We start from the raw sequence: 13,660 nt of genomic DNA, 5'->3' as shown, positions 1-13,660 counted from the left end.
GGCTTGGACAAAAGTCTTGTCGCATACAAAAATACAGTAATGTATGGTAGAAATGATATTTTATTTTGAATACACAAACATGCTACAATAACATCAGAGCATATGTAAAGTCATGGTGCCTTGGGAAAAAGAAAATGAGCTTGGAGTTCTTTTTATACACACCCGGGAATGTGTTAATTACAGTATTTGTCACAGGTGAAGCTCTAATCTGTGATTGGTTAAATCATTTAAAGACACAACAAGACTTTTGTCCAAGCCAAATTTGACCTTTCTGTCCTAATTAAATGATAAAACTCAATGAATGATACAATACTTTATTTTGGTATAATAAGCATAATCCAGAAGCCTTTGCCTTTCATATATGCCATTTCTGATTCCAATTGATCAACTACAAGTCAAGTTATTATTTGTTGTTCCTACAACTTAGATAAGCGACAAGACTTTTGTCAGGGGCTGTACACATGTATCGATAAATAAGGTTTCTTATTAAGGCAGAACAGGTAGGCACACCAACACTACCAAACATTTCACTAGCACTACACCATCATGGTTGTTTTAGAAGCAGTCTCGTGCCATCATTAAACGCTACATTCAGTCTCTGCATGTTCTTTTTTCTGTAAGTGGGCAGTATATAGCGGTGTACAGAATGCTTTGAATAAAGCTACCTTAACATGCCAGCAGAACACATGCCAAATTTACATGCAAGCACATTAGCCTGAGCATTAGCCTGTAAGCAAGCGGCAGTAGAAACACAATGGCAGTAGGGGTGCAAGATATATCGACTCAATATCGTTATCGCAATATCACGTTGCGCAATATTATACCCAGGGGTGCAAGATATATTGACTCAATATCGTTATCGCAATATTATATAGAAAGTGTCGCAATAAGTATGCAATATTTTGTTAATTTTGTGGAGCGCTGCATCCCGTCAGTTGGCTGTGTGGCTTAGTTGTGTTTGATTTACAGCCCGCCAGTTACCGTGCCACTTGCACATGTTAGTGCACGTCAGCGCACGGGTCCACTACGTGACAAACCCTATGGAGCGTACCACGTGTGTGCATATTTCAACAGAGTGACAGTGTAAGTGAAGAAATAGATAGAGACAACTAAACGGAACGAATCAGAGAAGCGAAAGAAAAGTTGTGTCCTGTTCTCTTTATTTATTTTATACTGTCCAACCAGTAAAACATGTCCCGTTCTCTTTATTTATTTTATATTGTCCAACCAGTAAAACATGTCCCGTTCTCTTTATTTATTTTATACTGTCCAACCAGTAAGACATGTCCTGTTCTATGGACATGCTCTTTATTTATTTTATACTGTCCAACCAGTAAAACATGTCCCATTTTCTTTATTTATTTTATAGTGTACAACCTGTAAGACATGTCCCGTTCTCTTTATTTATTTTATACTGTCCAACCAGTAAGACATGTCCCGTTCTCTTTATTTATTTTATACTGTCCAACCAGTAAGACATGTCCTGTTCTATGGACATGCTCTTTATTTATTTTATACTGTCCAACCAGTAAGACATGTCCCGTTCTCTTTATTTATTTTATACTGTCCAACCAGTAAGACATGTCCCGTTCTCTTTATTTATTTTATACTGTCCAACCAGTAAGACATGTCCTGTTCTATGGACATGCTCTTTATTTATTTTATACTGTCCAACCAGTAAGACATGTTCCGTTCTCTTTATTTATTTTATACTGTCCAACCAGTAAGACATGTCCCGTTCTCTTTATTTATTTTATACTGTCCAACCAGTAAGACATGTCCCGTTCTCTTTATTTATGTTATACTGTCCAACCAGTAAGACATGTCCTGTTCTGTAGACATGGTCCTTATTTATTTATCCAAAGCATGGTGGTGGACTGGTAGCTGGCGAGGTGCCAGTTCACCTCCTGGGCACTGCCCAAGGTGCTCTTGAGCAAGGCACCGAACTCCCAACTGCTCGGGGTGCCTGTCCATGGGCAGCCCCCTCACTCTGACATCTCTCCATTAGTGCATGTATAGGTACTGAGCATGTGTGTGTAATTCAGGCCTGTGTGTCGTGTGTAAAAGGTAACCTATAATATTTCTCTCTGAAATGTAGCGGAGTAGAAGTAGAAAGTGGCATGAAAAACTTGAGTAAATGTACTTAGTACCTAGTTGGTTTGAGGTAAACCAGGTGGGTGGGACATGGGTATGACCTGTGTGGGTGTGGGGTTTGACACGGTGCAGATGGTCCCGTCAGTGAGCAGAGCTGCAGCCATGGCTCAGGTAAAGGAAGCGGGAGACGTGAGGAGCCATCAGGAATGTGCAGAGGTCTACTCTGACATGGCTACTGTCAGCTCCAGTGCAGGTGAGTCCAAAAATACAACCCACTGTCTGTAAAAATGATGTGAGTCGGTTTATTACTAGCCCATCATGTCATCCACCAATGATGGAGCGTCCTCTACAATACAACAACAGAGAGAGACCTGCTGTACGATGTTTCTTTCTTGCCATTGTTCGCATGTTCTCAGTAATATTTCTAAATGATTGGAGTTACTTTAATTCAGTGTCAAACTATAGGGACAGTGTTGCATGACAGTCTAAAAGCTGTTACACAGGTTTTTTTTTTAAAACATGGACATTTAAGTTGTTCAATTTATTAATTCGAGCACAAATGTTTTCTCATAGCTGCTTTAAAATGACACGTTTAGCCCTGTATTAGCTGCCAATTAGCAATATAAAATGTTTACTTTGATAACAGCAGTTCAACTATTGGTATAGTTTTATCCAGTTAAACCGTAAACATTTGGTTTGGCAAAGAAATAATGAAGAGAATAAAAGTCTTTGTGAGTTGGAAATGGAATACAATTTAAATACCCATCATTCAGTCAGCCTCCTGTCTTTCCTAACCCCCATGATGTGAACAGACAAAGTCAGCTCAGTGCACCAATTTGCCAGAGTAGTCACTTTGTGGTAATAATCTTAAGTCAAATCCCTCCGTTTCTGGTATCTGTTTCTCACGAGCTCCTCTTTGGCAGCTAAAGCTCTGTGGCTCTCAGGTTGCCTGGTGGCGGTGGGAACCATAAAGTCAGTGTAATCCCCCCCTTTTTTTTGACACAGTCATTGGTGAAATGGGCCTTTACAAGTTTAGGCCACTTTTTCGTATCATGCCAAGTAACTGAAGAAACAGGAGCTGGCGAATTGTCTCTAAAAGAGTCAAAGTCTTTTCAGCATTTTCTTCCTCCTGAAAGCAGATATAGGAGAGACAGTGAGGAAGAGGGCGTTGTGTGAGACCTCCCTGGGTGTCAGCCTTGGCAGGCGGAGCCGGGCCTATCCCTCCCCGGCCAGGAGACGACAACGCACCACCTTCAGCCACAAGCAGCTGGAACAGCTGGAAGTGGCTTTCGGACAAAACCAGTATCCTGACATCTACTACAGAGAGGAGCTGGCCCGTATCACCAAGCTCAATGAGGCTCGCATACAGGTGGGACTTCAACTTTCTGACTGACTGATTATGATGTGCAGCGGTGACTTTATGAAGTCAAAGTCCCTCTAATATTCAGAGGAAACGATACCAAAACTACTCACTTCATTTAATTGTCTATTATAATAAAACTGTGATTTCTGCTTCCAAGGACTCGTAACACTGTAGAATGCTTCCTTTCATATTTGTCTTTATTACATTTAGAAAAAGTACAACTGAATTGTGGATTTATTAATAATAATAATAATAATAATAATAATAATAATAATAATAATGTATACTTTATTAATCCCGCAAGGGAAATTACAGTGTTTTTCACTCTGTTGTTATTATTATGCACATTACACACAGGCCTGAATTACACACACATGCTCAGTACCTATACATGCACTAATGGAGAGATGTCAGAGTGAGGGGGGGCTGCCCATGGAAAGGCGCCCCGAGCAGTTGGGGGTTCGGTGCCTTGCTCAAAAGCACCTTGGCAGTGCCCATGAGGCAAACTGACACCTCTCCAGCTACCAGTCCACCACCATGCTTTGGTCCGTATGGGGACTTGAACCAGCAACCCAACTCCCTACTGACTGAGCTAACTGCCACCCCCTCATATCATTTGAGCTCATATCATATCATATGCATGATGCAATCCAGTAGTGCTGAAACGACATTCATTTATTAGTCGAGCATCAGAAAGTTAACTGATAACAAGTTTCATTATGTATTAATTGCCCTTTTATCAAGCAAACATATCGAACCACTCACTGCTCCAGCTTCTCAAATGTGAACATTTACTGGTTTTGTCATTGCAAATTGACTTTGCACTTTAATTATCGAATACTGTCTATGACCTTATCACTGTTCTCCATAATTGAATTGAATGTATGTATAATATTGCGGAAATGCTGCGAGAAACATGATTACAAAGTGCGCCACCTTACTTAAAAGCACTGTCTCAGTTTTGCTAACGTGTTTGGACAGTGTTTAAGAAAAAATAAATATAATATTGTGCATTTTATTTGTGAGCAAAGACAACATGGCTTTATTAAAATGTCTGCAATATTTGGACAATTTATATTTCTTCAAACCCCTTTTTGGGGTTAACTTCATTGGGGGTGCACCTTCCCTGAACACACCAGGTGTGGTAGTGTCAGTAGTAGTAGTATCAGTAGTGTTGTTTTGCTTCAATGGAAACACAAGGCAATGCTTAAATGTCCCATTTTTGCTGAACCCACCCTTTTTGAACAGCATTATAATGCCAGGTGTCTTACTTGTATCAAGGTGTGCTGGCCAGCTAATCTGTCCTTGTCTCGGCAGGTTTGGTTTCAGAACAGAAGAGCCAAACAGCGGAAGCAGGAGCGGGCCTCCCAGAAAGTTCTCCCAGTGGGTGTGATGTCAGGCCACAGGGCGTTGCTGGGAGGCATGCACGTCCAGCCGTCCGGCATGGCTCGACAGTACTACACCCAGCCCCTGGCTCACATCCCCCGCCTCCCCCCCATGCTGCCCTCTGGGGCGTACTCCCGGCACCCAGGCCCGGTGGGCCAGTGCCCCTGCCCCAGCGTCCCACCGCAGCCGGCCTCCCAGCGGCAGCATGAAGACTGGTACAGCCCGCTGAGGAGCAACCTCACCTCGCCCATGTTCTCTCTGGCCTCCATGCAGCCTCTAGACCAAGCCTCACACTGGAGCTAAGAAGTAACAGAGGCCAATTTAAAAAAAAAAGTCAAATATAACTACTCTATTTAGCTGCAGAGGATTAGGTGATGATGCACTGTCCTTTTTCACCTTGTTTCACATTCACACACATATTCTCGCTCATTTTAAAGAGCCCCTATTATGCTCCTTTCAGCATCATATTTGTACTATTGGGGTCTACTAGAATAGGTTGACATGCTTTGATGTTCAAACATCATATTATGTTTCTCATTGCTGCAGTTCCTTTGCCTGAAACGCTCTGTTTCTGTGTCCCGCCCTCCCGAGAAGCCCAGTCTGCTCCGATTGGTCAGCTGGCCCACTCTGTTGTGACAGGTCAACCAAATTCAAACGAGCCATTGGTCGGGCTGCGCTCGTTTAGGCAGCACCTATGGGCAGCACATATTATAATAAACTAGGCTGGCATTCTCAATCAGTGACATCCCTAATTGAGGAATTTCAAACAGCAACGTGGGCTAGGTGTTTTTATGTATTCAAGAAAAAATTGCTGTCTGTGGGAGAGAAAGCTCCATTCAGAGTGAAATTTTTTTTTTGTAACTTATACATCTATTACATACACAAAAAACTATATAATACACTAAAAGACAGGACAAATCAAAAGAGCATTATAGGGGCTCTTTAAGTAAAGTGTTAACTCATTTCATTTCTCGAAACAGTCTGAAGTTCCAAACGCACAGCCTCTGGTTGCATATCAGCTTATGCAAGTAGTAACAATCACAAAGAAATTGACAAGTTTGTGAATGCACAGAAAACAATTATAATCAAATGTGTGCACAAATAATATCAGTGATGATGATCAGGGTTCAAAATTAGCACCATCCACCAGCCAAATGCAGGTAAAATATGCACGTGGCTGGTAGTTTTGCTTCCTTCACCAGCCCAAAAAAACAATGGTAATATATTGAGTGCCTGGCGGTGAGGCTTCACAGACTCTACAAAACAAAAGATGTGCTTTTGTGAATATCTGAGTACAGATTTAAAGCATCTGCAACTGCATCTGTCTCACTGTCTGTGTGAAAATCAGCACTCAAAAGTTACCACACCGCGATAAAACATGCAGACACACATTTAAGTCCCAAGTACAAATTCTGGCCCTGATTTTGACTGTAAAAGTAACTTCAGTGTCATACACATTGTGGGAGTTTCCCACACAGTTTTCAATCTTTTTCACAGGTGTATAAATTATTGCTGAAAAGTCATTTCACAAGCTCAAAATCGGAGAGACCCTATACACATGTATTATACTTTAAACTGCTTTCAATATGGTTCTCCTCAACATCCACTGCTAGTATTAAAGCTTTAGTGCGGAACTTTTTGATATTAATGAGCGTCCATTGCCAAATGAGTTGCTACAAATCTAATTAAGACTATCAGCTCCACACAACTCTCTCTGCATTTCTCAGTATGGCTATGATTGTGTCGTCCGGTGACTTTCCCGCACAGAATCATGTCGACGCGCCGACAGTTTTGTTGTCATTACTTAGAATTCCTCACGGGGGCGGCAGAAACTACGCACTATAGCTTTAATAGTAAGTACTGTGGGTGAGTCTTACATGTCAGCGGACCTACTTATTACACGTTGTCTTCACTGCAATTTAAATCAAAAGTCAACATGTTTTTTTCTCTGCTCCATGTGTTGAACTGTGAACAACCTACACATGGTAGGGCCAATGTCAATCTACACAATCTCTTGAGCCATGTTTAGTTCTTTACATGAAACGGGATGTCTAAAAACCTTGTGAGTACACCTAACAAATAAAGATTTAAAATACTTTTCCCAATGTCTTTTACACGTGATTTTATGAATGCCTCGTGAAAGAACTCCACACATCACAATCTATTAAAAAAAAAAACATCACAAGTCTGTAGATTACCGTTTTTAATATTTCACATTCCAGAGTCAACACAGTTGCATCTGCTATGCTTTCAGATTAGTTTGTTTTTTTGTTTGTTTGAATATAATCAAAAACCTGAAGAATCAATACTAGATGGCAAAAATATAGAATTCATCCATCCATCTCACACTGATGGATTTAACACACGACATGGGTTTAATCCGTATCTGTTTTAAAGGCAGCTAATGATTGGAAGCAAACGTGCGTTGAGGTTATAACAAGTACTTAACAACTAAACAACTGCAATGGCAGCAGCATCAACCAGTGTGCTTTAAGTCTAGCTTATCCAGTGATGGAGAACCAGCAGTACGCCGCTGCTTTACATTCACTCTATGACGTTAGATTTGAAGTATCAGCTGGCTCGCTGACTACAGTGAAGACGATGTTGATTGGCTCATATAATTGTGTTAATCTTCATGAAAACAACAGCAAATACAACCTCAGGAAGAACACACGTGGTGCCATTTATGCTGCATGGAGTCTCTGCTGGCAACATTCAGCGTGTTGTTCTGCGTGCGTGCGCACACACACACACACACACACACACACACACACACACACACACACACACACACACACACACACACACACACACACACACACACACACACACACACACACACACACACACACACACACACACACACACACACACACACACACACACACACACACACACACACACACACACACACACACACACACACAATCTGAGCAAGTCAAGGCCACTTTCCAAAGTCATGAGAACAACCCGCTTGTATCATGCTCATCACAAACAGCAAATGAAAAGGATTCCCAGACAGAATCATTTGGTCCACCATTTTGAGTATCACACAGCGACAGTGTGTTAGCTACTGTAAATAAGTGTGTGTCTGTGTCTGATCGAGTCCAGTATGCACAGAGTTTCAAATGGAAACTGTGGTCCATTTAAAGTGATGACATTCTGTTTAGATCAGGGATGCACCAAATCCAGGATTCGGTTTTGGTTTTGGCTGAATATTTGACTTCGGTTTCTGCTGAAACTTTGAATTTTTTTTCACCAAACCGAACCCTACGTTTGCACTACGCGCGCTACACTCATCGACGTAATGACGCCGGCGTTGATTACGGGAAAGTGAAAATGGAACTCGTGAGCAGAAAAAGTGTAGTTTGGCAGTACTTTCAGTAAAAAGAAGGCCATTCAAGTCGAGCCACATGTTCAATTTGCGATGGCCATTTGTTTCGTGGTGGCGAGGACCCTAAACAATACACAACATCGCCGCTGTTAAGACATTTGCGTATGAAACATCCAAAAGAATACGAGTAGTGCACAAAGGAATCAGCCAAAACTGCAGCAACTTCAGGTACATTACATACACATACATGAAAGTGTTTCCTGTGTTAATGGACTGAGGACGGGAGTAGGATTCGGTATTCGGTTTCGGCAGAATCTTAACCAGGGGCCGAACCCCAAAAATCTGGATTCGGTGCATCCCTAGTTTAGATGCTTTTGGGCTACCAGAGTAAATTCAGTGTAGCACCACTAACAGAAGAACACACACTATAGAGCTGCAGTACATATAAAAGGGCCAATCATACAAATAAACATATATTCCTAACTTTCCCCTACGGTAGCCATGCAGATGGATTGGGTATTATTTACCATGAGACCTGCCACTGAGACCTCTGCTACCACTTCATTGATAGCTGTACTAGTTCCCAATAAATGGTTTTGGGCTTTTATTTTTTTAGGCCTTTTGGCAGAAGTCACCGTAGAGATGTCTAAACCTCATAAAAGAACTAAAAGTATATACCCATGGTTAGATACCATGAGGGGTTTAGTAGAAAAAAAATACTGATATTTGGTGACCCTTCAGAAAAAGGCATGATTTCAAGGAACCTACGAAAACAGAAGGCGCAGAAGTCAGTCAGTGTCAAGTGTACTGGAAGCATACGCCAGAGGCAAACTAACCAAAAGGCCATTTTGTGTTCCTCCTTTTTTTTGTTGCTTATTAAATTACTGGCATTACTACGTTTTGCTGCTACCAGCTTGGACATCAGATGGGAAAAAAAAAAGATGCATCACAAGCTTAGAAAGTATAAAAATTTCCCAAACCTTATAAATTATCAATAACCCTGACTGAGAAAGCAAAGAGTAAACAATGGTTTTCCAAGACAGCTTGGTGGCTACTCAGTTGGCCTTCTCTCCTCTGCAGATTCGTCGTCGTTGTCGTTGTCGTTGTCGTTGTTGTTGTGAAGCGTGTAAGTTCTCAGGCGACATCTTACTCCAGCGATTTGGCAAACTCTGCATAATCTATGTAACCGTCATTGTTCTTATCATCGTCCTTCAGAACATCATCAATGAGAGTGATAAGGTCCTCCTCTTTCAACGGCTGGCTGTCCTCTCCTCTCTCCTGACAAAGAAACAAGGGTTACACTTTACTTGAAGGTAGCTACATAAGAGTGACGTGACACTGTCATGAACGTGTCATAACGTTTATGACATAATGCTTCTTTTATTAAGTGTCATTCGGTTTTTGTCATGACAAGTTATGGTTAGGTTTGGGTTAAAACTAAAAGGGATAATAAAAGCTAAATCAGAATTAAAATCGTTAAAATCTAGAAATTAAAACAGTAAGTTGGTCCCCAAGGCACTGGCAAGGGTTAGGTTTGGGTTAACCATGACAAGTTATGGTTAGGGTTAGAGTTAGGGTTAGGGTCATGACTGTGTCATGACAGTGTCATGACAGTGTCATGACACTCTTATGTAGATACCTTCAAGTATTAAGGTAGTGTTACCGAAACAAGATATGAATCAAAAATTGGTTAAATATTCATGTAGACATATTATTTATGTGTTGCAACACATTCTTTTTTAGATACACCATTTATATAAGCAAGCAAAGTTGGGGTTTTTCTGTTTAGTTTAGCTCTATGCTCACCCTTCTCTCTTTCTTTGTCTCTCTTCACTTTCCTCTCTCTCATTTATTTCCTAAGGAGGCAGTGAGACATTGCGCCTGAACCAAAACATGCATGATTTGTGAACAAGCATGTGACCCTACAAATGTTAGGCTGTTAAAAGGAAACAGCCTAAAAGTTAGGTCCCGACTGTAAATTAGTGAACATCTTTAGTGCTCCAGTTTACTTTAGCTAAAGAACACAGGGCCTCTCTTAAACTGCAGGTCCGCAGCAACTCTCAGTTGTTTTAAATCAAAGCTAAAGACCTATCTTTTTGATGTTGCCTTTCTTTAAATGACTGTTCATTTCTTATACTGAAGTTACATTGTTGAAACTGTATGACAATCTATATAAGCATATAAAGAGAAATTCCTATTTTATCTGCTTTTATATGTTTAACTGCTCTTTAATGTTTAATTTCTTATATCGCACTGTAACTTTTATTCTCGTATTTTATCTGTTTTTAATTTTTTTTTTAATCTATTTTTATGTAAAGCACTTTGAATTGCCCTGTTGGTGAAATGTGCTATACAAATAAAGCTGCCTTGCCTTGCCTTAATGCCTAAAACGAGGTACTGCCGTCATGAAATATCCTTTAGGGTGAAAGAAAGGGGTTTAGGAAAGGAAAAGGTGGATTTTTTTTAGACAATGTGGATCCAGCAAGTATTTAAAAGGTATCTTGCTTTTGTACTATGACAGGTTTCTGACTTAAGATGTTAACTTGGGGTGTAACGCACAAAGACAGTAAGTGGAGTGATAACTAACAAGGGCAAAACAACCTGTGGCACATCCAGTGCCGTTGGTGAAGCAATCAACTGTGAAACTCTTTTTGCGAAATCACAAACTTGAGACTTTTTTTTTTACAGTTAACATACATTTTTTTTCTTCTTTTTTAAAAAAATAGATTACAATAAAGTAACCACTTAGATGTGTTTCGGGAAAATATGTATACTAAATATAAGTGTTTACTTGTACTTAAAAGTATATAGTATACAGTTTAAAGCTATAAACACTCATGCCCTCTTTAATCCATTCTTTAGCAGTCGATGACAGAAACAAATGATTACATTAGCAGGCATTACGCTCACACCTAAGAGAACAAAAAATATATAAATGTATACATTCACACATATATACCTACCTCTCTGTGTACATGTGAGATAGCTGTGGCTAGCTCTAGCCCATCCAGCAGGTTGTTGCCATCGTAATCGTGCATCTTGAAATAGTGCAGCTGAAGCTCCTGGGGTGTCATTTCTTTCTCTGGTTTGTCAATCATTCCTTCTAAATGCTCCATGATGTGGCTGGAAGACAAAAAAAGAAGGAGTCAAAAGCCACAGGTTACACAGACACCGGTGCCGACTGTGTTCAAAGTTCACCGTTCTGTGCAAACACGTCCTGAATCGTGCTTCTGCAGTACTGGGAGATATCACTCACTCTTTGTCCTGGACCATGTTTCTGTCCAGGCGGCCGTGAGCGTGGCCGGATATGGAGGATCCACTGTCTAGGACCGGCGGGGGAGGCTGCTGCTGCTGCTGTGACTCCACCTGAGAGTCAACACACAGCAGACAGCAGCACAGGAGGAGGAGCAGACCCCCCCACTGCACACTACACCTGCTACTGCTCATTCTGCTGGACACACACACACACACACCACACACACACACACACACACACACACACACACACACACACACACACACACACACACACACACCACACACCACACACACACACACACACACACACACACACACACACACACACACACACAGCAAGTTAATTAAAAGACCCCTGGGCTGTTCTATGAATCTATGGATATCCCAGTTTATATTTCCTGTTTATATACACTAAATACATTTTTTTGTTGTTTACCTTTTCAACATTCTGTAATTCAGATTTCCCTCACACTTTTTATGTATACATCTCAAATAAATACCCTCCATTTACAGATAAGGTGTCCCTCTTGCTGTTTCCCGTTTCATCATCATTTCATCCTATATTAGAGATAAATTTGTTTAAGGGAGCTGGATCTATCGGATAACTAACGTTACGCCATATTGCTAAAAGAGGAGACATAAAGTCATGATTGTAAACTGTATAACGTTAGACACATTCAGCCTCATGTAATAGTTGTTAAGAGGTAAAGACATTGACTACCTTAGTAAAACAATGGACTCATTAGCGATGTTTAATTGCTGTGAAAATAGCACATGGAGCTACATACTGTTATATGCACCATGAGGTTAGATATTCTAACGTTAATGCAGAAGTTCACGTTAGCGAAAAGGCTGGCTGTAAAAACATTTGCTAGCATGACGATTCATTTCAGGACTGCGTTGAAATATCGTGACCTGTTCAATGCACAAACAGTACAATACGTTCAATTATATAATTACCTTAAAGGTCATTTTAATACGTACCTGAAAATATTTATCCCTTTGCCTATCTTCACTTGACACCGTGGACAGTTATGTTGTTTTACTAGTTGGCTGGCAACAATGATCAAACACAACCTTTGAGGACCAAGTGGCTTGCCGTAGCTCCAATTGGACACGACAGCTCATTTTGATTGGTTAAAGTTGTCGGAGAGTATGCAGCTGAGCCGAGAGGACTCGCTGCACCAACGTCCCTATTCACTGAATTAGCTGTCCACGGCTGAATAACAATTGTATTATATTCTGCACATGTTCCAACATTGCGTTTATAGTTACAGTAAGATACAGATACAGCTATATAACACCTAGAAACACCTTTAAGTAGGTAACAAATGCATGCATCCTGTTTCATTGGCTGGCCGTACGCCGGGTCAAATCGTATTAAGATGCGAAGTATCTGGAGTATATGAAGCTAACACTGATACAAGCTGACGTTTTATTGACAACATTTTGGCATTCTCACGTTGTAGCGCTTCACACATGGCACTTTCCAGGAGGACAAAGTATTTTACGATGTGAGTGGCTTGTCTTGACACAGAAAATACCTTTGAGGTGACTCTTTCGTCAGCAGGGGGAGTGAATCAGCCAGCCGCTCAGCTGTACCATAGACTGTAATATTAACAGTCTATATGAGCTGTACATACAAATCGACGGTGCACTGCATGCAGGAGCAAGCTGTGTGGTGGAGTTTACTGAGGGAGGAGAAGCGTCGATTTGTGTCAAGCAAATGTCAAGTTTCCAGAGAGAAAATGACGCTGCTAAAGCTCTGTTCAGGAGGCTTGAGGTTTTTTTTTTTTTTTTTTTTTTTTTTTGCTGTCATAATGTAGTTGATAGGCCTATTTACTTTCAGTTAAAACCCCTCAGTAGTCCGTGACCCTTGTCTCTCCTTATTGTGTTTACCCATGTGGATGGTAGGACAAATGTTAATTATTGTTTATCTGCTGATGAATTCATTGGATTTCCCCCCTTAACTTGATCACAGTTTTACCCCCCATTTAAGAGCGCATGGTTAGTGTGAACTGAAGCAAAAAAAAAAATTGCCTGCATTGTATCCTCGATGCAATGCAATTACATGTCAGTGCGATAGCTGACAGATGTAGGCTATATAGTTTGTAACTGAGCCAGGAGGTTAGCCAGCGTCACGCCTGCCAATGGTGCTGAACCCAGATCAGGGAGCAATAAGCCAAGCAATTACAAACTGATTTTTCCAATGAACTCAATTATGA

The 13,660-nt window shown here is 40.8% G+C and overlaps 2 protein-coding genes across 3 annotated transcripts; one reads left to right on the top strand and one right to left on the bottom strand.

Annotated features, from left to right (window-relative positions):
- The first annotated feature begins 2,256 nt into the window (after positions 1-2,256).
- Positions 2,257-5,146, top strand: prop1 (PROP paired-like homeobox 1). The gene is made up of 3 exons (XM_028603511.1): positions 2,257-2,347; positions 3,234-3,463; positions 4,775-5,146. Exons 1-3 carry the CDS (start codon positions 2,257-2,259, stop codon positions 5,144-5,146), a joined length of 693 nt encoding a protein of 230 aa, XP_028459312.1.
- Positions 5,147-8,467: 3,321 nt separating this feature from the next.
- Positions 8,468-12,530, bottom strand: mcfd2 (multiple coagulation factor deficiency 2, ER cargo receptor complex subunit). Of its 2 annotated transcripts, none has more exons than XM_028603447.1 (4): positions 12,420-12,530; positions 11,434-11,628; positions 11,141-11,300; positions 8,468-9,455 (listed from the first exon to the last, which is right to left on the bottom strand). In XM_028603447.1, the coding sequence occupies exons 2-4, from the start codon at positions 11,622-11,624 to the stop codon at positions 9,324-9,326; spliced, it is 483 nt and encodes a 160-aa protein (XP_028459248.1). In that variant the 5' UTR covers positions 11,625-11,628; positions 12,420-12,530; the 3' UTR covers positions 8,468-9,323. The 2 variants fall into 2 exon arrangements, with proteins under 2 accessions (XP_028459248.1, XP_028459249.1); XM_028603448.1 differs by having other exon boundaries at positions 11,434-11,625.
- Between the last annotated feature and the right edge of the window lie 1,130 nt (positions 12,531-13,660).

This window comes from Perca flavescens, chromosome 17 (genome assembly GCF_004354835.1).
Source record: "Perca flavescens isolate YP-PL-M2 chromosome 17, PFLA_1.0, whole genome shotgun sequence".
Taxonomy (NCBI): Eukaryota; Metazoa; Chordata; class Actinopteri; order Perciformes; family Percidae; genus Perca; species Perca flavescens.
Note: the sequence above shows the minus strand (reverse complement) of the source record. Positions and strands in the feature narration are given on the sequence as shown.